The sequence below is a fragment of the Dromiciops gliroides genome, chromosome 2, assembly GCF_019393635.1.
Source record: "Dromiciops gliroides isolate mDroGli1 chromosome 2, mDroGli1.pri, whole genome shotgun sequence".
Lineage (NCBI taxonomy): Eukaryota > Metazoa > Chordata > Mammalia > Microbiotheria > Microbiotheriidae > Dromiciops > Dromiciops gliroides.
The window spans coordinates 253,790,210-253,815,510 of record NC_057862.1 but is presented as its reverse complement, the minus strand read 5'-3'; the positions used below and the strand labels follow the sequence as shown (position 1 = coordinate 253,815,510).

General features: G+C 36.7%; 1 protein-coding gene across 1 annotated transcript in view; it reads right to left on the bottom strand.

The window, feature by feature from the left end:
• Positions 1–25,301, bottom strand: part of SYNE2 (spectrin repeat containing nuclear envelope protein 2) — a 430,300-nt gene that overhangs the window by 337,269 nt on the left and 67,730 nt on the right. Inside the window, exons 3-7 of the mRNA XM_043984057.1 lie at positions 4,004–4,065; positions 3,163–3,258; positions 2,994–3,071; positions 2,796–2,888; positions 363–544 (exon numbers count right to left, since the gene is read on the bottom strand). Coding sequence (XP_043839992.1) covers positions 363–544; positions 2,796–2,888; positions 2,994–3,071; positions 3,163–3,258; positions 4,004–4,065 — 511 coding nt within the window. The remainder of the gene's footprint in view (positions 1–362; positions 545–2,795; positions 2,889–2,993; positions 3,072–3,162; positions 3,259–4,003; positions 4,066–25,301) is intronic.

Genomic DNA, 25,301 nt, shown 5'->3' with positions numbered 1-25,301 from the left:
CCAATCAAGTCAACAGGTTCCTTGCCTTTTAGAGGAAGAACCAGCCTCTTCCTGTCTAATTCTGGGCCTAATTCACTAGGACAAAGTGTTAACACTGCCACCTAATTGCTGGTAATTCTTTCATCCATAAAGAAGGAAACCAGGCTCCCCAAGCACAGACCTGGATGAATGGAAAGGCAGCATAGTGATAAAAGGGGAACCTAGCACATTCCCATTAGAAGACAGAAAAATCAGCCTTCCTAAGGGTTGCTCTCAGTCACCTTCACACATCGACCTGGAGGAGCTGTAGATGGTGAATAAGGTTGAGTTTGTATCAAGAGGCACAGTAATTGTATCAGATCACAGAAAAAAAAAACACCTACATGGCACATTGTTCCTGAGCCCATAAAAGAAGGGCCTTCTTTGCAGACATCTTCCATCTAGCCTGTGCTTTAGAGCGTTTCTTAGGTGGAGGTCCTGAAGTTTGAGATAAGTCCACAACACTCACACAATCCAAAGAAGGTTGATTGTAATTGCAAGAAAGAATCCAAGCCAGTTCTTCAATCTAAGGAAAGGAGAATCCAAGGTTAAGGGCAATTCACCTCTGTATCTTCACTTACTAAGGGCTTAATGTATTATTGTTTGATGAATAAAGGCACTGAAAATTATAAACTGGAAGAAACTGAAGAGTATTATAAAATTAGCTCATATCATGAGTGATTCAGACAATGGAAGAAAGTATGACAAACATCAAATGAGGGATAGAGGTGATCTTGGTTTATTTATTTTTCCTGAGCAGACTTGGCTTATCTCTTCTGGAATAGCTAGGAAGATACAATCTCATCCACTTTATTGTATTTTCCAAGGAAGTGGAGCAATTAAGTCCAGCGAATCCATTAGACTTATCTCAGAATAAGCATCAAATTCTAGCCCAAAGTCTCCTTGACTTTTTTCATGTCATGGGCCCTTTGGCAAGATAGTAAAGTATATGAACACCATTTCAGAATAACACTGGGGGAGCAGGGCAATGGGGGTTAAGTGACTTGCCTAGGGTCACACAGCTAGTAAGTGTCAAGTGTCTGAGGCTGAATTTGAACTCAGATCCTCCTGAATCCAGGGCCAGAGCTTTATCCACTGTGCCACCTAGCTGCCCCCCAGAATAACATTTTAAATGCATAAGATAAAATACAAAGAATTACAAAAGAAGTTACTTATAATGAAATAACGATATAACTTTTTTTCCTATCCATGTTTGTGGCCCTCCTGAAATCTATCCACAATTCCATCCCCAAGTAAGTCTACTTTACAGATCTGGGATAAAAAGCCTTGCTCTAGCCTGAGAATGTCCCAGATTGGACCTTTGTGCCCGATATTATTAAAGACATAAATGTTTGATAATAATTCACACTTACATAGTGTTTTGTTTTGTTTGGTTTGGTTTGTTTGGTGGGGCAATGAGGGTTAAGTGATGTGCCCAGGGTCACACAACTAGCAAATGTCAAGTGTCTGAGGCCAGATTTGAACTCAGATACTCCTGAATCCAGGGCTGGTGCTTTATCCACTGCACCACCTAGCTGCCCTCTACCTAGTGTTTTAAGGTTTTATAACAACTCTAAGGCAGAGCACATATTTTTTTGGTACAGATTTGTGATTTCATCAGTGTAAGGAGTTCCTAGAGTAGAAAACTCCCTCTGCTGATGCATATTGGCAACTTTTTTGTAATTTATAGTACTAAGGAGTTGCCTGTGGCATTGAAGAAATAAATGATTTGTCCGTGGTAACAAAACTACTGTCAGAGACAGGTCTTGAACCCATTTGTTCCAGATTCCAAAGCTACCTTTTTATCTACTGCCTGTCAGAAAGATAAAGTGACTAACCTGTAGTCACACAGTTATTAAGCATCCAAGTTAGTATTCAAGTCCACAATGAGTTCATCCAGTACTTTTTCCACTACAACATAGCTGCTTTTCTAATAAGACTTTATTTAGACAGCAAGTATTTACTGAGCATAAACATGGTGCCTAGCAATGCACTAAGAATCTGGGTTTCGGGATCCCAGTCCTTGATGTTCAGTATCTTACTGTTAGATAATCTGGAACATACATTATGGCCAAACTAAGCCACCATGTTAGCTTAGTGTTAGACTCTGGCTTGAAAACAGTTTTAAAAGTACAAACTATAGGTGTGATAGAAAGATCATTAGACTAGAAAACTACAAATCGTTAAGTTTGGCTGAACTGACATTTTGTGACACTGGGTTAAGTACTAATTAACCAATAGATGAAATAAGGATAATACTTTTTGTTATTACCAACCTCATTGAGTTGATATAAGCCAAATGTTACATAAATGAGAACTATTCTTTTCATTGGACAGCTAGGTGCCACAGTAGAAAGAGTGTTAGCACTGGAATCAAAAAGTCTCATCTTCCTGAGTTCAAATCTGACCTCAGACACATCCTAGCTGTGTGATTCTGGGCAAGTCACTTAACCCTGTTTGCCTCAGTTTCCTCATCTGTAAAATGAGCTGAAGAAGGAAATGCAACTTTGCCCCCCCCCAAAAAAACAACACAAAAACCCAAATGGGGTCATGAAGAGTCAGACACAACTGAAATGACTGAACAACAAACAAAATTATTGTTATTATCATTAATAATAACTAGAAAATATCTATTATACCTTTTCTTAAATACCATAAATTCAAGAGCATAGCAGATTTTAAAGATTTTGACTAATATAGATTCATATCCTTTTTTATATTTCACAAAAGCTATTATTGAAAGGAGATGTATTGTTGCACACAACCAAAGTACTTACGTGAAAGTGTAATATAATCGTCCAAATTAGACCAAGAATAATAGATGGATTTCCTTCTACAATATCAGTTACATGAATATTTATGAGCTTGATCTGGGAAAAGAAGAACACTGGTTAAAAGAAGAAAATATCCCACAGCATGAATCTATTCCTATTATTAATTTTTCTTTTAAGTTTAAGTTTTAATTTTATACTTACTGATCGTTTCTTCAGAAATGTCAAGGCATGTTCTATGTTGCTTCTGCACTGAAAGGTATTAGATCCTTTCTCCCGAGCCTGTCAGTTTCAAGGGAAATGTCATTCACAAATAAGAAAGACTTTTTTTTTTCTTTTGGAAAAAATGTATCAACAAAAATCTTTCAATTACCAATTGTTGGCCTGAAAGTACTTCCAACAGATCCAGGAGAACATGTCCTTTTTTAATATCTGTGAAGAGATCTGTTATGACTGAGGGAGGGATATGCTGAAAAACAAGGTTTGGGAAAAATCATTACTTAAAAATTTAGTTCAAAAATGAACATCTTTCAGAATCTCGGGGGGGGGGAATCAAGTAGCTATTTAATAGGGAATTATTTTCTACTTATTTTAATAGAAAATGAAGCTTTAAGCCAACAAAAATTAATAAATTGAATTCATCTCATGGAAAATTTCTAGTAAAGAAACTCCATTCAGGAATAAATCTTGCATTGACTTTGGTGCAAAGTGCACACTTTTAAGTGCCAATAAACACCTATAGAAGCATATTTATTCATGTATTCAAGGGGAAAGAATGTTATGTGATGATTCCAGACTCCTTTTGGAATTAGAATAATAGAAGATAGGTATACAGGGAAAGACATGTAGAATATCTACATTCCATTTGACTATTACATTGCTGTTTACCAAACATAATGAGATCAAGAGAAAAAAGCAGAAAACATTACAACTTAAAAAATTTTTAATGTCACTATCTGTCAGGGCTAACCGCCTGGGGTAATGCCTTAAAAGGTGTTTGTTTGTTTTTTCCCCTGCTAGGAAAGAAGCAGAAAAGTTGATGAAAGATCTTTGCCATGGTCACTTCTGCACCTTTTGTCAAACAAAGGCATGTCACAACCCGTCATCAAATCAGTATTTGCAAATCTTGCTCACTGTAAAAACTAAGGATGATAACAAAACAAAAAAGCCCCCTAGGATTCAGTTTCTTATTTATTTTGTCTTTTATTACTCACCTTTGCCAACTGCGAATTTATCCAGCAGGTAAAGGTTTTCTTTTGTGTGTGTTCTTGTTCAGCTATCGAATAAAATAAAGAAAGCAACAGTTAAAATGAATTGGAATTTACTAAACTCTCCACAAAGACAAGCTAAACACTTTTGAACAATCTAAAAGCTTTAAAGTCATGCTGCCTTTGGATTTTTTCCCCCTGATTCTAAAAGGGATAAAGAAAGTACTCCAGAAATATAATAGATGATTTTCAGAAAAAACAACAGTTTAAGAAAGCCAAGATTTGATGAGAATAGTGGTTTTTCTAAAGATATTAATAAAGATCATGAAATAGTTGCCATTTAAAATTTTTTTATTTCTATCTGTTCAGTTTCTCATAAGAGACATGACTTTATGAATAGAATTTAATTGACTGAGCCACAGAACAAATTTTTTAAACAAAACTCCTTTTTGATTTCAAACAAGAATCTAATCTTGTCCAGACAAGATGGCTGTCCAAATGGAGGCTGACAGGCCAGCTCCCAAATACCTATTCCAAAAAAAAGCTTAAAAACAATGTCATCTCCAGTTAGGATCATGAATGCAATGAGAAACTATGATAAGAGATTTTATCCACCTAAGAACTAAACAAAAAGGCCATCATGGGCAATATGAGAGTACTCTCCAGAAAGCCAACACTGATGGAAGCTTCCCAGAGGCAACCAGAGGAAGTCCAGAGACACCTGTGGTCCACAAGCCTCTGAAAATAAAGACAAGAGCAGAGTATTCCCACCATAAAGCTCTAAGGTGATTATAAATCCCAACTTGGGTCTTGGAAGTAACTAGCAGTGGCAATGACCAGTCCTAGAATGACATTAATCATTCTGAGAATGGCAGTGACCAGTGCTTGCATGGCAGGCCACAGAGGTTCCTAGGTCCATATCATTTTTTTCCTCTACTGCCAGAGAGGACCCTGAAGATCCAGGGGCATTAAGATCCAGGGATACCTAAAACCTGCCAGTACTCTTAACATGAAGATAACACAGGAAATAGATGCAAGTACAGCAACCCAGATGACCTAGGTCAGGGCCAAGCATCTTATTTGGGTATAGAAAAAGAGCAAATAGCTTAGGAGAGAAAGTGGTAAACCTTATCCAAGAAATAGATTCTGTGAAAATTAGAACAGACCAAAGAGAAATCAATGGCTCCATGAAACAAAACCAAAAGATTGAAAAAATAAAAGAGACTGTAAGGTATTTACTATAAAAAAATTCACCTATAAAAATAGGACAAGGAGAGATCATTTAAGAATTATCATACTTGCTTGATAAATGAAAATTATGAAGATCTATTATTTTTTGCCGGGCAATGTGGATTAAGTGACTTGCCTAGGGTCACACAGCTAGTAAGTATCAAGTGTATGAAGCCAGATTTGAACTCAGGGACTCCTGAATCCATGGCCAGTGCTTTATCTACTGTGCCACCTAGCTGCCCATGAAGATCTATTATCAGCAGAGGGCAAAGTGAAAATAGAAAGAATCCACTATTTACTTCCTGTAAGAAACCCTAAAAGGAAGAATTCCAGGAACATTAAAGCCAAAATCTAGAGATTCTAGGTCAAAGAAAAAAAAATACTGCAAAAGTACAAAGAAAGCAAAGTACCAAGGAACCGTGGTAAGGATCACATAGGACTTAGCAGCAACTATTACAACAAAGAGAAAAATCTTGTAGTACAATATTCCAAAAAGCAAGAGATATAGGTTTGTAAGCAAAAACAACTTACTCTGAAAAGCTGGGTATATAAGCCTATGGGGATAAAAATGAATCTTTAATGGAATTTAATCAGGGCTTTCAAACATCCTTGAACAAAAATAGAGCTAAGTAGAAATTTTGAAATATAAACACAGGTCAAGAGAAATGTAGAAAGATATTTTTTTAACAACTAGAAAGATTCAGACAATGATACTGGCAATCTAACAAGTGGAGAAGAAACGTGTCTCTTCAGAACTTTAATATTTTCAAGGGGCATTGAAGCAGTTAAATGAGAAAAATAGAGTACCTGAAAGTATGTTGATTCTGTTGTAATATTTTAAGAGGATGAAGAAAAGGGTTAGAGTCATAGGAGAGGTGAAGGTTAAGAAGAATACTCTAGTACAGAAATGAGGAAGAAGGAGGTAGAACTTATTTCTCATTAATCAGATATGTGCAAATAATACTAAACAAACAAGGAAGAAGTGAGGTGAAAAGGAATCAGATCAACTTCAGTCTTATCTGAAATACACAAAAGGTGGTTGAATACACGCATACACACATGCACACGCACACAGAGATATAGAAATACTTCAAACTCAACAAGGAAACAAAGTATAGGAAAAGTTACGGTTTAGAGAAAGGATTATTATCTGTTTACAGAACAGTTGTAAGCAAAACAAACTTCACCTTCCTAGAGTGAAATCTGAAGGGGAAATTGAAAGGAAAAGAAAGAATTGATAGGAAACACCGATGAGGTATGATCAAAAGGAAAGAGGAGGGTCAGTGGAACCAAAGTACATTGCCTCAGATATAAGTCACTAGTGATAATCATATTCCTGCTCTTCTTTTTTTTTTTGGTAAAAGTGTGGGGGGCAGCTAGGTGGCGCAGTGGAAAAAGCACCGGCCCTGGATTCAGGAGGACCTGAGTTCAAATCCGGCCTCAGACACTTGACACTTACTAGCTGTGTGACCCTGGGCAAGTCACTTAACCCCCATTGCCCCGCAAAAAAAAAAGAATGACTTCAAGTGACTAAGTCATTTAAAAAAAAAAAAAGTGTGGGATGGTGGTAAGGGGACTAAGAGAGGAAATCCTAGGTGGGGAAAAAATATTTGCACCATGTTTTCCTGATAAAGGCTCAATATATAGATATAGATAGATATAAATATATAGAAACACAAACCATTCCCCAATTAATGAATATCAATGGATAAGAAGAGGCAGTTCTCAAAGTTAAGCACAGGCTATAAACAGCTGTATGAAAAAAATGCAAAAATCATTCATGTAAGAGAGGCATCTCACAGCCCTCACCCCCAATTAATGTAACTGACTCTAATACCTTTATCAGGTAAGAATACCTCTTGGGTTGAATTACAGGATCAATAAATCACACATTGAAACTGGCTTTGATAATTCCTAGATGCTTGTATTGAATCAACCAATCAATCAGTCACAGGTATAAACCAGGCTGGAAGATTTTACCATTTTACCATTGGGTAAAATCCAATGAAGTAGCATACCAAGATTTGTTGAAGGAATCAAACACACCTCTGGGCCTAGATATATCAGAAAATAAGATTCCAGTGGAAGCACTCTAGTAATGGTTTCAGAAGTTATGGTTTGAGAGCATTTTGTGGAATCAGCCCCTCCTGCCTATACTAGTAGGCAAGGGATTATTGCGGGGGGAGAGGGAGGTAGAAGAGGAGTATATTCAAAGGAACATGAGCTCCATCATTAGACATTTTAATTGTATGTCCTATATGTATCTCAAACTCAATATGCTTTCCCCCCAAACCCATCTCTCTTCTGAACTTTCCTACTACTATCAAGTATACTATCATGTTTCCATTCAAGAAGGTTTGCATCTCTAGACAACTTACTCTCACTCACCCCATCTGGACTGTCAGTTGCCACATCTTATTTTTTTTAATCTCCAAAACATCTCTCCCATATATTGCTTCCTCTCTACTCACAGTGCCACCACCATCGTTTTACTAGTCTTTTTCTTTCATGTCTGATTCTTCGTGACCTCATTTGGGGTTTTCTTGTTTCTCCAGCTCATTTTACAAATGAGGCAAACAAGGTTGAGTGACTTGCCCAGGGTCACATAGCTAGGAAGTGTCTGAAGCCAGATTTAAACTCAGGAAGTAAATCTTCCTGACTTTAGGCCTGGCACTTTATCCACTGTGCTCCCAAGGTGCCCCATATAAATGTTAGCAGCTGCTGCTGCTGCTGCTGCTACTGCTACTGCTACTACTTCTACTACTGCTACTGCTACTACTACTACTACTACCTCTATTACCTTTCCATTCTTCTTACACTCTATTCCTCTCCATGAACTTTACTACCCAGCCATATGGATCTACTTGCTCTGTACTGTGGTAGAATGAGGATTCCCCTGTTTCCCAAAAAAGAGATGAGTTTTCCCTAAAAGTCAATAAAGTTATCTCTGGGACTTGTTTGGATCCTGATTCCCTTGGCAGCCTCCTGGTCACCTAAGGGCATTAAAAAGTCCTACCCACATGGAATTGGGGTTCCTCTGACTTGGATTTCTGAACACCACCTAACTCAACATCCCCTGCCTTGCTGATCAGACAAGATTACAATGTACATGAAGTGATTCTCACCCAGAAAAACTGTGCCACTGGATCACTGTTGCACGTCCTTGCTGTGTTAGCTCAAAGTAAACCTTTTGTTAACTGTTCAATGACTTGTGAGTGCCTCATTTTTGTCTCAACATCAAACCTGGACTATGACAATGCTGGTATTAGGATTGCATGCATATATGACATTCACCTCTCATCTCTTTGCTTATGTACTGGTAGTCCCCCATGCCTGGAATGTACTTCCTCCTCATTTCTTTCTCTTTTTTTTTTTTTTAAAGTGAGGCAATTGGGGTTAAGCAACTTGCCCAGGGTCACACAGCTAGTACGTGTTAAGTGTCTGAGGCCGGATTTGAACTCAGGTACTCCTGACTCCAGGGCCGGTGCTCTATCCACTGCGCCACCTAGCTGCCCCCATCTCTTTCTCTTGGAACCTCTGGTTTTCTTTGAGACTCAGCTCAAGTTGTACTCTCTACATGAAGTTTTTCTTGATATCTCCAGCTGTTAATTTCTTCTCTCTCAAAGTTATCTTAACTGAGTACAATTTATTTTGTATATGTTATATATACAGCTATATATATATATACAGACACACACATCCCCATCAAGTGGGGGATGGCTGAACAAGCTGTGGTATATGATTGTGATGGAATATTATTGTGCTATAAGAAATGACAGACAGGATGATTTCAGAAAAATCTGAAAAGACTTAGATGAACTGATGCAAAGTGAAGTGAATAGAACCAGGAGAACATTGCACACAATAACAGCAGTATTTTTTGATTAAGAACTGTGAATGACTTGGCTATTCTCAGCAATACAATGGCTCAAGACAATCCCAAAGGACTCATGATGAAGCACCTCCAAAGAAACCCACCTTCAAAGAAACAATCGATACTTTCTGAACATAGACCAAAGCATACTATTTTCTCTTCTTTTTTCCTTCCTTCCTTCCTTCTTTCCTACCTATTTCTTTATATCATTCTTTTTCTTTTGTTTTAGTCTTCTTGTACAAAATGACTAACATGGAAATGTTTTACATGATTTCACCACAGATTGCTTACTATCTCTAGGAAGGGAGAGAGGAGCAAAAGAGGAAGAGATAGACTTTGGAACTCAAATGTTTTTTTAAAAAGCTACAAATATTAAAAATTGTTTTAACATGTAATTGGAGGGGGAAATAAAAAATTATTTAAAAAATGAATGATTGGGGCAGCTAGGTGGCGCAGTGAATAGAACACCGGCCCTGGAGTCAGGAGTACCTGAGTTCAAATCCAGCATCAGATGATTGACATTTACTAGCTGTGTGACCCTGGGCAAGTCACTTAACCCCAAATGCCTCACTCACACACACACACACACACACACACACACACACACACACACAAAATGAATGATTGATTCAGCAGAATTTTAATGTTTATTATATGTTACACAGTTTAATGCTTTTGTTTTTCTTAGTTTTCTTTCTTTTTCTTAAAGTAACATGACTAGATTAGTTTAGGCATACCTTGTAACAATCAAGCTAAATAGGATTTTAGGCTTCACAGAGGATATCACCTTTCTAATATCAAATGTGAACTACCCTACCCATAATTAAGTCCATTAAGAGAATGCATATAGGGGCAGCTAGGTGGCACAGTGGATAAAGCACTGGCCTTGGATTCAGGAGGACCTGAATTCAAATCCAGCCTCGGATACTTGACACTTACTAGCTATGTGACCCTGGGCAAGTCACTTAACCCTCATTGCCCTGCAAAAAACAAACAAAAAAGAGAATGCATAGAATTATATATCATGACAATTTGGTTGCATAATTTAGATTACTGGATTTATGTTTTAGAAATCTTTGACAGTCTTTTTATCTCAGTGCAAGTACTAAAACATACACTAGGGACCAAATGCTTTCCTCAATCAGTAAGAATATTATTATCTTCACAATGGAAAGTGTTTTTCCTTTTATTGCATGTTTTCAGGATGAAGTCATATAATGGAATTACATTAAATAGGGCTATGGTTAAAAATTGGTTATGTATATATTATGTATGGTATTTATGTATGGTTAAAGATATATTAATTATTACTCTGCTACAGGGCAATAATTTGGTGTACTACCCCATAGCAAAATCCTTTTCTAAAGGCTTCCCTATGGAGATAACATGGGATCCTCAAAAGCAATGACAACAGACCACAGGCTCTAGTAGGTCCTACCTAACTGGAAAGACTCCAAGCACAGACAGGAAATGAATTCCAATCTGTCATTCAAGGACTAGGCAAGGTAAATACATGTACATTCATCAACAAATGTTTAGTTACCAGGTGATGATTTTGTTTAGTCAAAGAAACTCATTAAATTGTCCACAAAGACTTAGTGAGTCTTTGACCTGCATCAATGAAGGAATAACCCATATCAAAGTAATCAGAGTTCCTTGAAATATTAAAGAATTACAATGATAAAACTGAAAAGTTAAAGGAAAGGAATAAATTCTTCCTTGTCCTTAAGATAATAATATATAGGGGCAGCTAGGTGGCGCAGTGGATAGAGCACTGGCCCTGGAGTCAGGAGTACCTGAGTTCAAATCAGACACTTAACACTTACTAGCTGTGTGACCCTGGGCAAGTCATTTAACCCCAATTGCCTCACTTAAAAAAAAAAAAGATAATAATATATATGTTCAAAGTGAACCTCATTCAAGGTAGAGTGAGCAGAACACCAGTTTTAAGTCAGGTAGACCTTGCCACTGAATGCAAGGATTGAAGATGTAGAGCCAAAAGAAACCCCAGAGACTGTCTAGCCCAAATTCCTCATTTTACAGATGAAGAAACTGAGAAATAGAGAGGTTAAGTGACTTGACAAGGTCACACAAGGAGTAACAGGTGAGATTTAAAGCTAGGTCCAGAGTCTTATGAATCCTAGATCTTCTTGAATGCTATATACTAGCTATGAGACCATGTGTGGGCAAGTCACTTAAGCTCTCAGTGCCATAGGCAACTTACTTTCTAAGATTTATAGTGACTTACAGCTACAGAGGGAGTTTTTGCATTGAGTTCTCTACACTGCTATAACGGGTTTGGACAAATATGCCAGTATATGTATATGTATATGTATATGTATATGTATATGTATATGTATATGTATATGTACATGTATACATGTATACATGTATACATGTATACATGTATACATGTATGTATATGTGTATGTATGTGTATATATGTGTGTGTGTATACACATATGTGGGTATTACATATATGTATTTGTTGTTGTTCAGTCATTCAGTTGTGCCCAACTCTTCATGACCCTGTGGACCATAGCACACCAATACTGTCCATGGGGATTTCTTGGCAAAGATATTGGAGAGGTTTGCATTTCCTTCTCCAGTAGATTAAGGCAAATAGAAGTTAAATGACTTCTCTAGGATCTTACAGCTACTAAGTGTCTGAGACTGGATTTGAACTCAAGTTTTCCTGACTCCAGGTCTAGTGCTCTATCCGCTGAGCACCCAGCTACCTCCATATAGATGTATATGTATATATATATATATATATATTTTTTTTTTTAAACCAGTGTAGCATTACCAATATAGGGAGCTAGTTCCCAGTAAGGAATACCTATATGCATATGCTTCTGTTTAGTAACTTATACTTTTCAAGACTGAGAGGATAAATGACTTGTCCAGAGTTATCAGGCAGTACTCAAAACATGTTCTTCCTAACTCAGACCAGCTTCCTATTCATTACAATCCATTATGCCATGCTGTCTCTCATTTTCACACTCACACATAAATACACAATAAAAATATTTACTTGCACATATTGGGATTATATTTAAAAAAGTTTGATTTCCTCTATTTTGCTTCAAAATTTCCTGAAGCCATCTAATCATCATCTAGGTTTATTACATATGTGTTTTGTACCCACTAATAATAATATGCAATGATAATGTATGCAAACTATAATAATATTTTATATAACAATTTATAATGTATGTAATAATAATGAGTATTTACATATTAATTGCTTTAAAGTTTTCAAAGAGCTTGGGAGGGTGGCGGGGCAATGAGGGTTAAGTGACTTGCCCAGGGTCACACAGCTAGTAAGTGTCAAGTGTCTGATCCAGATTTGAACTCAGGTCCTCCTGAATCCAGGGCCGGTGCTTTATCCACTGTGCCACCTAGCTGCCCCTCAAAGAGCTTTTACAAATAATAGTTAAATTTATTGTCACAGCAACCCTGTGAGATTGATGCTATTATCACATACAAATATTTGCCCAAGATCACACATCTAATAAGTATCTGAAGCTGGATTTTAATTCAGCTCTTCCTGACTCAGTTCTACTACTCCATCCATTGTGTCAACTAACTGCCTAATTTAGGAAATACTGGTGCAGTGGGAAAAGCACTGAGTCAGTAGCCCTCCATTGGGTATAGAGGACAAAAAAAAAGGAGGAAAGAGGGAGATATGGAGGAATATATCAATATGGAAATGGAAAAGAAGGAAAGCAAGACACATAGAGTAAAAGGGAGAGAGGAAAAAGTGATAAAGAAAATAGGGAAGCAAAGAGAAAAGCAGCTAAGGAGAAAGATTGGGAGAGGTGAAATGTGGAGAGAGAGAGAGAGAGAGAGAGAGAGAGAGAGAGAGAGAGAGAGAGAGAGAGAGAGAATATAGAAACTAATAGCTAAAGAGAAGGGTAAGAGAGGCTGATGGGCTCAGCTTTTAAAGTGAGTTATAGTCAAGAGTTCATATCTAACAGTTCACTCAGATTGGGTGCAAAGTATTGTCAATTATAATCATCTGCTCTTTAAAATGCTGATTACCTTATTAGCTACTGTTCACAGCTTTCTAAATGCTCAAATTCTCAAACATTTATAACTTACAACCTAAATGGAATAATCCAAATATCCTATGAAGAGAGTCACAGAAAGTTCCCAAGGGCAACACTACTTGATAGCTTTCTTATATTAACTCTTCCTAGCATTGAAAATCATAGCTATTCTTATAAGTAGAAAGTGGGGAAGTCAAAAGGGAAAATAAAATAAGAAAGGACCCTATCAGGGCTATGCATTTCTGTATGACACCAGGGAAACAGAATGAGAGTTATCTCCTTTGCTATCCTGATTTTTAATAGTGTAAGATAAAGAAATTGAAAGTTCTAAAATCTTACTTTATGGGGTTTTGTTTAGTCCTACCTATGTCTTCTTGATTTTCATTCAAGAAAAATATATGCACATTAATTTTTAGAAAGGATACATAGAATTAAGGGTGTTTCATCTAAGCATTCTTACTATAAAAACACATGTAATCCTTGAGTTCTTGGTGATTCAAGCTTCCTTTAGAAAGTTAGCAACTCAAACACATAGCTTGAAGGGCACTTAAATGAAAGCAATTTGGGTTCAGGGTGTGGACTCCAGTGTAGGCCAAAATGCTCCTTGCTCAATGGTGCCAACAAAGTCCAGCAGCAGAGAAGCTAATATCTTTGTTTTGACTCTAAAAAACAATAATAGCAGTGTTGTTACATGCCAGAATAGTTGCTCTGGTCAAAAGAATCCATAAGTTTCCATTTAACTTTAGGGCAAAACATTTTCCCAACAGGATATTATGAAGGCTGCTGGCTTTTATGTGTGTGTGTGTATATATATAGTGGGGCAATGAGGGTTAAGTGACTTGTCCAAGGTCACACAGCTGGTAAGTGTCAAGTGTCTGAGGCTGGATTTGAACTCAGGTCCTCCTGAATCCAAGGCCAGTGCTTTATGCACTGAGCCACCTAGCTGCCCCCTGCTGGCTATAATATTAAGAGTATTGCAGATGGATTTTCATTACCTTGACTGTGGATTTTTATACCCCCTTTTCTACTCCTTCTGCCCCTATCCTAATTCCTGGTATACTGTAAAAGCCTAACTAGTTTCCTCATCTCTAACTTCCTAATCTTTCTCCCCATCCTCTATGTCTCCCTGTCCTTCTCCCCATTAGCTTAATCTTCTTAAAACTCCTTACTGTCCTTTTAGACAAAGTAATCAAAACAATCTATAGTCATATGAAAAAATGCTCTAGATTTCTACTGATTAGAAAAATGAAAATTAAAATAATTCTGAATTACCACCACACACATAGTAGATTGGCTAACATGACAGAAAAGGAGGGAGTATGGGAAAATTGGGACACTAATGTACTATTGGTGAAGTTGTGAACTGATTCAACCATTCTGTAGAGCACTTTGGAACTATGCCCAAAGGGCTATAAAGCCATGTATAACCTTTGACCTAGAAATATACTACTAGGTTTGTATTGCAAAGAGATCAATAGGAAAAGGACCTGCATGTACAAAAATATTTATAGCAACTCTTTTAGTGATGGCAAACAATTAGAAATTGAGGGGATGCCCATCAATTAGATAATGGCTAAATAAATTGTGCTATTACTATTGAATTATATGTGCTATCACAATACTATTGTGCTATATGAAATGACAAGCACGATGCGCTCAGAAAAACCTGGAAAGACTTACATGAACTGATGCAAAGTGAAGTGAGCAGAATCAGGAGGATAGTGTACACAGTAACAGCAACACTGTACCATGATCAACTGTAAATGCCTTAACTATTCCTAGCAATACAATGATCCAAGACAGTGCCTAAGGACTTATGTTTAAAATTGCTATCCATCTCTAGAGAAAGAACTGATGACATCTGAATGCAAATCAAAGCATAATTTTTAAACTTTCTTTTTCTTTCTTTTTTTTGGTCTATGTTTTCTTTCACAACATGACTAATGTGGAAATGTTTTGTATAACTGTACATAAAAAATCTATATATCGAATTGTTTGCCTTCTCAAGGGGGAGAGGAAGGGAGAGAATTTGGATATCAAATATTTTTAAATTAATGTTAAAAAATTTTTACATGTAATTGGGGGAAAATAAAATATTAAATATATTTTTAAAAACTCCTTACTGCCGACTAAGGTAAAAATTCTTCAACCTTCTATTCAATTTCCTCCTTAATCTAGCCCAAAATAATTTTTCCCACTCCTCCACTGTACTTATACTTCCCACATATTCCAATCAATATAAACTATTCTCTTTCATGTGAATTTATTCCTTTCTGAATGTTTGCACATGCCATTCCATACATCTAGAATACCCTTCTCTGGGTCTATGCAAATTCTACTCATCCTTCAAAGACCAGTTCAAATGCTACCACCATTAATAAAACCTTCCCTATTCACCCTATAATCATAAGGAATCACGTCTTCTGAATTATACTATCTGCTTATAGCATTTCCTAGAATCTCTAAATCATTACATTTAGAGCTGGAAGTTGCCTTAAAAGTAACTTAATCCCTAGCTGTGTGACCCTGGGCAAGTCACTTAACCTTCATTGCCCCTCAAAAAAAGGAAAAGAAGTAACTTAATCCAACTCCTTCATTTTACAGATGAGGAAACAGGCTTAAAGAAATTAAGTAACTTGTTCAAGGTCACACAAGTAGTTAGTAGCAGAGCCGGGATTTGAACTTGGGATCTCTGATTCCAAGTCCAACCCTCTTTGCACACCCCATCCCTCTTGTACCAGACTCCCTCCCTTTTATCACACCCTACCTTCAATTGGAGTATTCCCATCATACCTCTTTTATTATACTGTGAGTTTCTTGAAGAAAAAGAAGTGTCATTCCTCTTTACAACTAGCCATACTTAGAATAGTGCACTGCATACAGTGGGGGCTTAATAATTATTGGCTGAATAATTGAGCAAAAGGATGGATAAATTAATTTTAAATGAATTCAATGCCAATAATCAAACTTACTTGTCTTTCTTATAGAGGAAAATTAAATATGAGTGCCAATTTGCAGTAGTTGAAAAAACACTATTCAAATAGTTGTTGCCTGAACATGTCCCAGGTTCATGCCCTGTTCCTGTCATGTATTTTCTCTGATCAGGGGCAAGTTATTTCCCCTCTCTGAACCTCAGTTTCCTTACATATAAAATTAAAGAGGTGGTCCAGATGCTCTCTTAAGAACTTTCCCACTCTGAAGCCTATGGCACCCAATAGAGTGCTTGAACCTAGAGAGAGAAACACTTGCATTCAATTCCAGTCTTAGACACTTACTATCTGTAGTCACTTAACTTCTGTTTTCCTCACCTATAATAATGGAGATTACCTAGCTCCTATAGTAGTAAAAATAAAATGAAATAATGTTTATAAAGTATTTTGAAAATATTTAAAGTGCTATCTATACTTCTCATGCTTCTAGTATCTTTTCTTTAGTGTTCAAAACCAGCGTGAAATTAAGGGGACTAACTTCCTCAGCTGCCGAGTCACGCAGAATATATCAACCCTAAGGAGAGAGAACATCATATTTATATGGAATTGCCAGCACTTCACAGTGGTAGCAGAAGAACATCTCAGACCACTCAGATACTGGGTGGTTTCTTCTGCTTCTTCCTTATCCTGTTAGAATATGAATCAAAGTATATAACATATTAAAGAAACTCCAAGATCATTCCCTAAGTGCCAGTTCTCAAGAATCTGAGACCAAGGTGGTATGGGGAACGTTATTTTAAAAGTAATGCAAAGTTTTATTTTAGCTTTGACTTACAACCTTCTCCTCAAAGAAATGTTTTGCTTGAGCTGCTTTCTACTACCATTGAACTAAATATAATTCATTAGCTTTCCTCATAGCTCCTTTCTTGTGGGAATGCAAGTACAAGTTCAAAAACAAAACAAAATGATCAGGAAGGATAAACAGGAAAATCAAATTGGTTAAAAATAAAAAAAGATTTTTTTTAAAAAACAAAAATAAATTTAAAAAGCAAATAAGGTCTTCTTGTAAGATGACAGGGCAGTTAAAAGTTCAAAGGAGGGGACAGCTAGATGGCACAGTGGATAAAGCACCGGCCCTGGATTCAGGAGGACCGGAGTTCAAATCCAGCCTCAGACACTTGACACTTACTAGCTATGTGACCCTGGGCAAGTCACTTAAACCCCATTGCCCCACAAAAAAAAAAAAAAAAAAAAAAAAAAAAAAAAGGTCAAGGGAGCCAGTTCTGCTCAAATACCCTTAATGATTAAAGAATAGCACTCCACCCTCTTTGCTCCCCACTTTTAAAAAAGAAATATTAAAGAGACATCAGAACTCAGATCAATAAAGCACATCTCTTTCCTCTTTGTAGAAAAGTGGTGGAATACAAGTGTGGAATGAAGCCTAGTCTTTTAGACATGACCCAAGTGTTAGCTTCTATTCTTTCTTACATAAACAGAACAATTGGAGGAGTAGAATTGAAAATGACGTGGAGTTTTTTTTAAAGAAACAAACTTTTTTTCAAATAAAAATCTGTTATAAGAATATCAGAAGGACAAACATTTAGTTAAACAATAGGATAGTCCTATTTGAAGAACTGAAGAATTAAGATTATTTCTTTAGGTGAAAGACAATTTCTTGCCACCTTTAAGCTACAGAAATGATCTTAATTCTATCTTACTGTCATTTTGGACAGATTTTTTTCCACTTACTTTCAGAGATTTAAGAATAAAGTTTGTTGAAAAAACATATTACATACAAGCAAATGATCACACCTTTCAAGCATTAGTAATAGAATCTGGCTAGTTCAAGTTACAACCTGAGTGAACCACACCCTTTTATTACCCTGCAGATTTTATACACTGAGGCTTTGTTTTGATTCTTAATGGAACATCGCTCCTGGCTTTATGAGCAAAGAAAGCTCATATTTCCAACATTTGAAAAGGATCACATAATAAAGATAAAATGCTTAACTAGTGTCCCAGAGTGTTGTTCTGCCCTTTCCCTTCCACATCTTCTGAATCATCTGAAGTTGCCTATCCCTGTTAAAACATGTGCTTTCAATTCCACATGTAGGATTCTAGATAGGAGCACGGGATTTAGCACTAAAAGGGGCTTCAAAAGTCATCTAATCCAAGCTCTCTATTTTACAAATGAGGAAAGTAAAAAAGACCAATGATTTGTTCAAGGTCACAAAAGCAATACATACCAAGTAAAGCTAGAATTTCAAATTAGATTCTTTAATGTTCATTTATTATTGAGTCTTTATTATATATAGTAGATTATAATGGCTGCTAAGGGAGATACCGAGGTTAGACAAGACCAAGTCCTTGCCTTCATAGAGATTTCTGTCTTAATAGAGGGGCCACGACACACACAAATAACTATAATAAAAAGAATGTAGGGGCGGCTAAGTGGCGCAGTGGATAAGCACCAGCGCTGGATTCAGGAGTACCTGAGTTCAAATCCGGCCTCAGACACTTGACACTTACTAGCTGTGTGACCCTGGACAAGTCACTTAACCCCCATTGCCCCGCAAAAAAAAAAAAAGAAAGAAAAAGAATGTGCACGGTCCTATTTGTGAGTCAAAGGGGAAAAATCTTTATTGAATGAAGTTGATCAGGGGAGGTTTCATTGAAGAGGTAACATTTGACCTGGGCTTTAAAGGATGGAAGATTGATTTGGGAACCAAGAACATTCCTTCCACTTCCTTTCCCAGTTGTGCACCTTCCCAACAGTCAAGTGAAGTTTCCCTCTCTACAAGGGAAGAGAGAGAAACTATAGGCATTTGGTTAGAGGAGAATTATAGAATGATACAACCTCAGAGGTCATCTAGTCCAACCCATACCTCACCAAGCATCTGCTCTACAACATACCCAATGTAGCCTTTAACTCCCAAGCAGAAACATTACCATAGAGACATAATAAGACTCTGGAAGTGTTGAATAGACTATCCCAGAGTTCACTAGTTTGGTCATGTCTTTTTGAACTTGGCATTTGGGAGAAAGATGCCAGAAGAGATTGTCCTTTTTGCATTAGTCAAATGGGAAGAAGTTTAGTGGGCAGGTTCACATAATTTCCAAATATCTATTTCCTCCCACTCATCTCCTCTGGTACTATAGTAGGCTGCTGTTGCAGGATGATGGTAACCAGAACTGATGGGGCATGTGCTACCACCTCAACCCTGCTTCCTGCTCAGATAAGAGAAGAATAAGCCAGAAGAAGAAACAGAAGTCTGACCCTGCCAGATGGCAGCCAAAAGTAGCCAGAATTCATTTATGGTAGTTACTTCCTGATTGGGTACTCTTCCTCACATTAAAATGTATGTCCCTGTGGAGCTCATAATATTTCAACAACTATTCTAAATATTCTGTTCCCAACTTATACAGTAATCAAGTATTAATTCACCTACACTGGTTATAAATATTTTCCATTAATGTCCTCCTTCAATGCCTCATTGGGGTATGGGATTGACTCTGTGTCTTTTTTAACTATGCCAGCAGAGCAAAGTTCTGAAATGTCTTATCACAGAAAACCCCAGGATCTTGAAGCTATGTTAGCAAGGAGTAAGTTCTTTATGGTTCCATAAGGAGAGGAGAGGAGAGGAGAGGAGAGGAGAGGAGAGGAGAGGAGAGGAGAGGAGAGGAGAGGAGAGGAGAGGAGAGGAGAGGAGAGGAGAGGAGAGGAGAGGAGAGGAGAGGAGAGGAGAGGAGAGGAGAGGAGAGGAGAGGAGAGATTTTTAAAGAAAAGGAAAGAAAAAAATGTTAAAAGACCTCTTAACCTCTCTAATAGATTTGACATTGGCCACTGGACTCTCCTCCTGGCTATTTTTTCACTCAGGTTTTAATTACACTGATTCTCTCATGGTTTTCCATCTATCAGTGGGACTGCTCTAGCTCAGTCTCTTTTGGTGGATTATCATCCATATCTCTCTAACTGAGAGTGTATTCCAAGGCTCTATCCTGAGCCCTTTTCTCTCTCAACAATTTTGGGGACTTCATCAGTTCACATCAGTTCAATGATCATCTTTATATAGACAATTTTCATTCTATTTTCTTATATTAACTTCAGTTCCACATTGCCAGTTACCAATAAGACATTTCAAACTGGATGTCTTATAAACATCTCAAACTCAGAATTTCAAAAAAACAGAATTAATTATCTTTCTCCACCTCCAAACCCAACCCTATTCTAAACTTTCCTATTTTAATGAATATACCACGACCCTTTCAGTAACCTATGCATGAAACCACCATGTCATCCCTGACTGCTTACTGTTACTCATCCCACATAGAAAAACAAGGTCTACCTCCATGTTTTTATATCCTTCACCTTCCCTCTACTCACATAATCACCACTCAAGTTTAGAATTTCATCATTTCTTTCTTGGACTATTTCAATAGCAGCCAAGTTTGGCTTCCTGCCTCTAGTCTCTTCCCTCTCCAATCTAACCATGGTCCACATAAGTACCAAAGTGATGCACAGGTCTAACTATGTCACTCCTTTACTCAGTAAACTTCAGTAGGTTCCTATCAATTCTAGGATAAAAGACAAACTCTGTTTAGAATTGAAAGCACTCCACATTTTTTCCTTTCTTGCAGTTCCATTTTTATACATTACTTCCCTTTACACGCTCTATGGTCTAGCCAAACAAGCTTTTTTTTTTTAACTTCTTCTCACATACACGATATAACATCGTCATGCCCAAAATGCATTCCCTTCTCAACTCAGCCTTTTAGAATCTCTAGTTTACCTCAATGCTCAGATCAAATATCACCTCAAAAGACACCCTTAGCAGCTAGTGGCTCCCCCAAACTACCTTGAATTTTTGTCTTTAAGTTGCACATATCTATAATGTACATATATCATATGCTTATATATACAGACATACCTCCTTTTATTGTACTTCACAGATATTGCATTTTTTTTACAATTTGAAGGTTTGTGGCAACCCTACATCAAGCAAGTCTATTAGTACTATTTTTCCAATAGCATGTGCTCACATGTAAAACTTTTTTTGTGTCAGACTTTTTCATTATTATTATATCTGTTATGCTGATCTGTGATTGTTTTGGGGTACCACAAACTGTATCCATATAAGATGATGAACTTAATCAATAAATGTCGTATCTTCTCTCCCTTTCTTCGGATCTTCCTATTCGCTGAGACACAACAATATTGAAATGGGGACAATTAATAATCCTTCAACGGCTTGTAAATGTTCAAGTGAATGGAAGAGCCAATTGATGATGTGGCAAACTTCATTGTTGTCTTATTTTAAGAAATTGCCACAACCACTGCAATCTTCAGCAACCACCACTCCTTATCAGCCAGCAGTTATCAACATCAAGGCAAGACCCTCCCCCACCAAAACAATAATGACTCACTGAAGGCTCAGATGAAGGTTAGCATTTTTTTAACAATAAAGTATTTTAAATTAAGGTATGTATATTTTTTTCAGATATAATACTATTGCACACTTACTAGACTACAGTACAGTGTAAACATAACTTATATGTACTGGAAAACAAAAAAACATGTGATTTGCTTTATCTTGATATTCACTCTGTTACAGTGGTCTGGAACTGAACTTGCAATATCTTTGAGGTATGCCTATATACATAAATTAGAAGAAAATTAGATCAGAGACCTTTTTATGTTGGGCAGGTGAATTATTAACTACATTAATGATAGAAACTATTATAGAAAACAAAAAAGATAATTTTGACTACTTGAAATGGAAAAGCTTTTGCATGAATGAAATCAAAAGATATAGGACAAGAAAAGGGGCTTTTAACTAGAAAAAAAATCTTTGTAACAAATATGTCTGATAATGGTCTGTTTTGTAAGATACATAGGGAACAAATATAAAATACATAAGACCAAGAATCATTCTTTCCAAAATATGAGCAGATACTTGTCAAAAGAAGCATCACATATTTCTAATTATAACTATGTAAGAAAACTGTTCCAAATCACTAATAATCTAAGAAATGTACATCAAAACAATTCTTGGGTTTTACTTATGCCTAGTGAATTAGTTTTTTTAAAAAAAAAAAAGATGAAATAACAATGATTTTAAAATACTGCTATTGGAATATTCAATTTGGCAATTGTGGAAAGAAAAGCAAAGTAATATATTATTGCTAGAATTGTCACACAGCTCTTAAATGACAAAGCAAAATCTCCAACCTTGCCCTTCTAACTCTTAGTTCAGTACTGTTTAAAATGTGCTATACTATGCCTCACATTTAAGACCCATAAGTGACTAAACCAATTTTAGAAGTTCTCTTGTAGTGCTCACAGTTAGATTCATCTATGTTCTCTGGAATATTAAGCCACTCTGTACACTAACCATATAGTCATAAATGTGCCCACTAATTTCTATTTTTTCATTTGGAAAGTATTTAGAATGTGTATGGTTGTCAATGTTATACTACTTTCAAGGCACAATGAATTAAAACAGCAAAAAAAAAAAAAAGGCTTGGAAAATCCCCTATCTCTCTCATGTGGTTAATTACACAGGACTTTCATTTCTTTGGAAAATGAATGGATTCTTTGTTAGCTCACTTTAACAGGACACTAAATGACCTTGGATTTATCTTGCCCTAGTTTTCTAAATGTAACTAACCCAGAATAACACAAACTCCCTCAATTGGCAAGAATAGAGTCAAAGTTCCCACAAGCCCAAAGTAGAAATCCCATCTGAGAAAAATGTTTCCCTTTACTGCACTACAAACATACCTCAAGAGCTATTGCTTTCAAATCTATTATTATATGTGAAAAAGAATATGTTAGTGAAGAAAAAATATATATTTTATTTCACTCAATCAAGTAAAAGAACAAATATCAAAGGTATAATAATTTCATGAAGTCATAGAGAACTTAATATCAATGGGATTCAGTATATGATAGACAACTGACATTAGAAGTTCCATTGTGAGGGGGCAGCCTCAGACACTTGACACTTAACTAGCTGTGTGACCCTGGGCAAGTCACTTAACCCTCATTGCCCCACCAAAAACAAAACAACAACAACAACAAACAATCCCTGAAGTAACCAAAAGGCTACTCTACATCTTTCTGGGAAATAAACAAATCTGAAGTACTTTCAGAGAGATTTCTGTTTCTTCTAATTAAGTACTAGGAATTGGTGGTGTTCTGTGAAGGCAGATCATCCAATCCCAATTACACATGCTGAGAATCTTGTTACAACCTCAGGAAAAGACCATACTTCTGCCAAATGGGTAGGACATACAAAAGTCTTAACTTTCACAGCCTTCTCTTTGGTAACCATAAGTAATTGTCACAGCCACCTCACTACCTCAAGGGGAAAAATAAAAAACTATCACAATATCCCATATGATTCATGTTTCTGCCACTGCCAACTCTTAGCTCTGGGGCCCTTTGCTTTCCATTGTTTCTTGTTTTGTTTTGTTTTGTTTTAATCTACTCAGCAGTCAGGTATGATCACAAAGTGAGCAGACTCAAGATGATTCTGGATTTCTTTCAAAGTATGGATTCCTTGTAAATTAATAAACAGACAGTTCTATGATGTAATTCTTCTAGGACCCTGTGGTCATTTCTATGAAACAGGTGAGTTTTTCTGCATTTATTTTTGATGCAGCTCAAAGAAAGGGCCATAAGCAGGAATTCCTTCAACTGAGGAAGACACAGTTGAGATCAGGGAGAAGGGCAGAGCTGGTGGCCCATTCCCTGGAAAATCTGACTATTGAAAAGACTCAGAAGAGAGACACCAATACAATGGGACCCAGGGGTGGAAGCCAGGGAATCTGACTTCAGGATTCAGGGCTTGCTGTAATGCAGCAATGCAGGCCTGTGGAGGGCTGAGAGGGAAGACATATGGACAACTCTCACAGCAGGGAAGAAGCACGTCCTCCTGGATAGCAGTACCCTTGGCTAAAATCCCTTTTGCCACATACTGATTATGGCTCTGACAAAGCTATCACATAGTAGTCTATTAGGCTAAGAACTTCTTTTTATTATAGAAGGAACATTAAAGACTTATTCTAAATTATTTTCCCCTTTGATCTTACTCTGGCCTGCTCATACCCTTTAGTCCTGCCAAAATGCCATCACTGCATCACTGTATTGTAGTCTTACCTAGAGGCCAACATAACGAACATGAAAAATCTCAAATGTGGCAACAAAGTATTTAAATGCATAAATTACATTTTTTTCCTTCAGGTAAATGATCAGTGAATAATGCATGAATTATATACATAGTAATAACTTCTCTACAATGACTCATGTTTCACTACTGAACCCCTCAGAGAAATACTATTATCTACACAGAAAAGGTAGCATTTTTATTTTATTAAAATGCTATCTAGAAGATAAGAGTACTGAATAAAACATACAAGCATTGTTTGAAATTACATAGTAATTAGGCCCAATGTGGCTTTAGACAGGTTCCTGCAGTCTGTTAATCATTCACTAGCATTTTTGGCAGGACCACATAAAAGGAGACTCTTAGAGAGGTGGCAAGAGGCAATGTGATACAACTTCCTCCTGGTAACCGTGTCCACTTAATGACAACACTGTATTCAGAATCCTGCTGTCAAAAATTAGTGACTTACAAGATTTTGTTAAATAAAAAAATATATATTGGATAGTTACAGGAACCCATTACATCACTGTGAACAAGAGGAGGAAACAAAATTAAAAACATAAATGAAGTCATAAAAATTTTAAAATGCCTTAAAGCTTTTCTATCAAATTTTTAGAAATGAGTCAGCCTCCTCAGACTATTTCTATTCATTATTCATTTAGCTCACAAAAGGGTGCAGGTATATGCAGCATCATTTCTTAGGTGAAGGAAGGTTAGGGGAGAAAAGATTCTTTGAAAAAGTATTTTTATTTATGAGAATTTACTTCAAACAAACTGATGCTAAATAATACACACTTGGATTACAAAATAGATTTTCCCATACTTTTAAATACTCTTAGAACAGATTCTTGGAGGAAGATTCTTTGCTATAAACAAATGAGCTGTTAATAATCCTACAAGAGAGCCACAACCAGGGTGAGATCACTTTGTCTTCTCTCTCCCACAGAAAGACTGCTATCATTGGCGGCAGTTAAACACTTCCTTATAACCAGGAATCAAAGGCATAAATGCACACTGAAGATATCCTCTCACTTTCACATCAGACTGGGT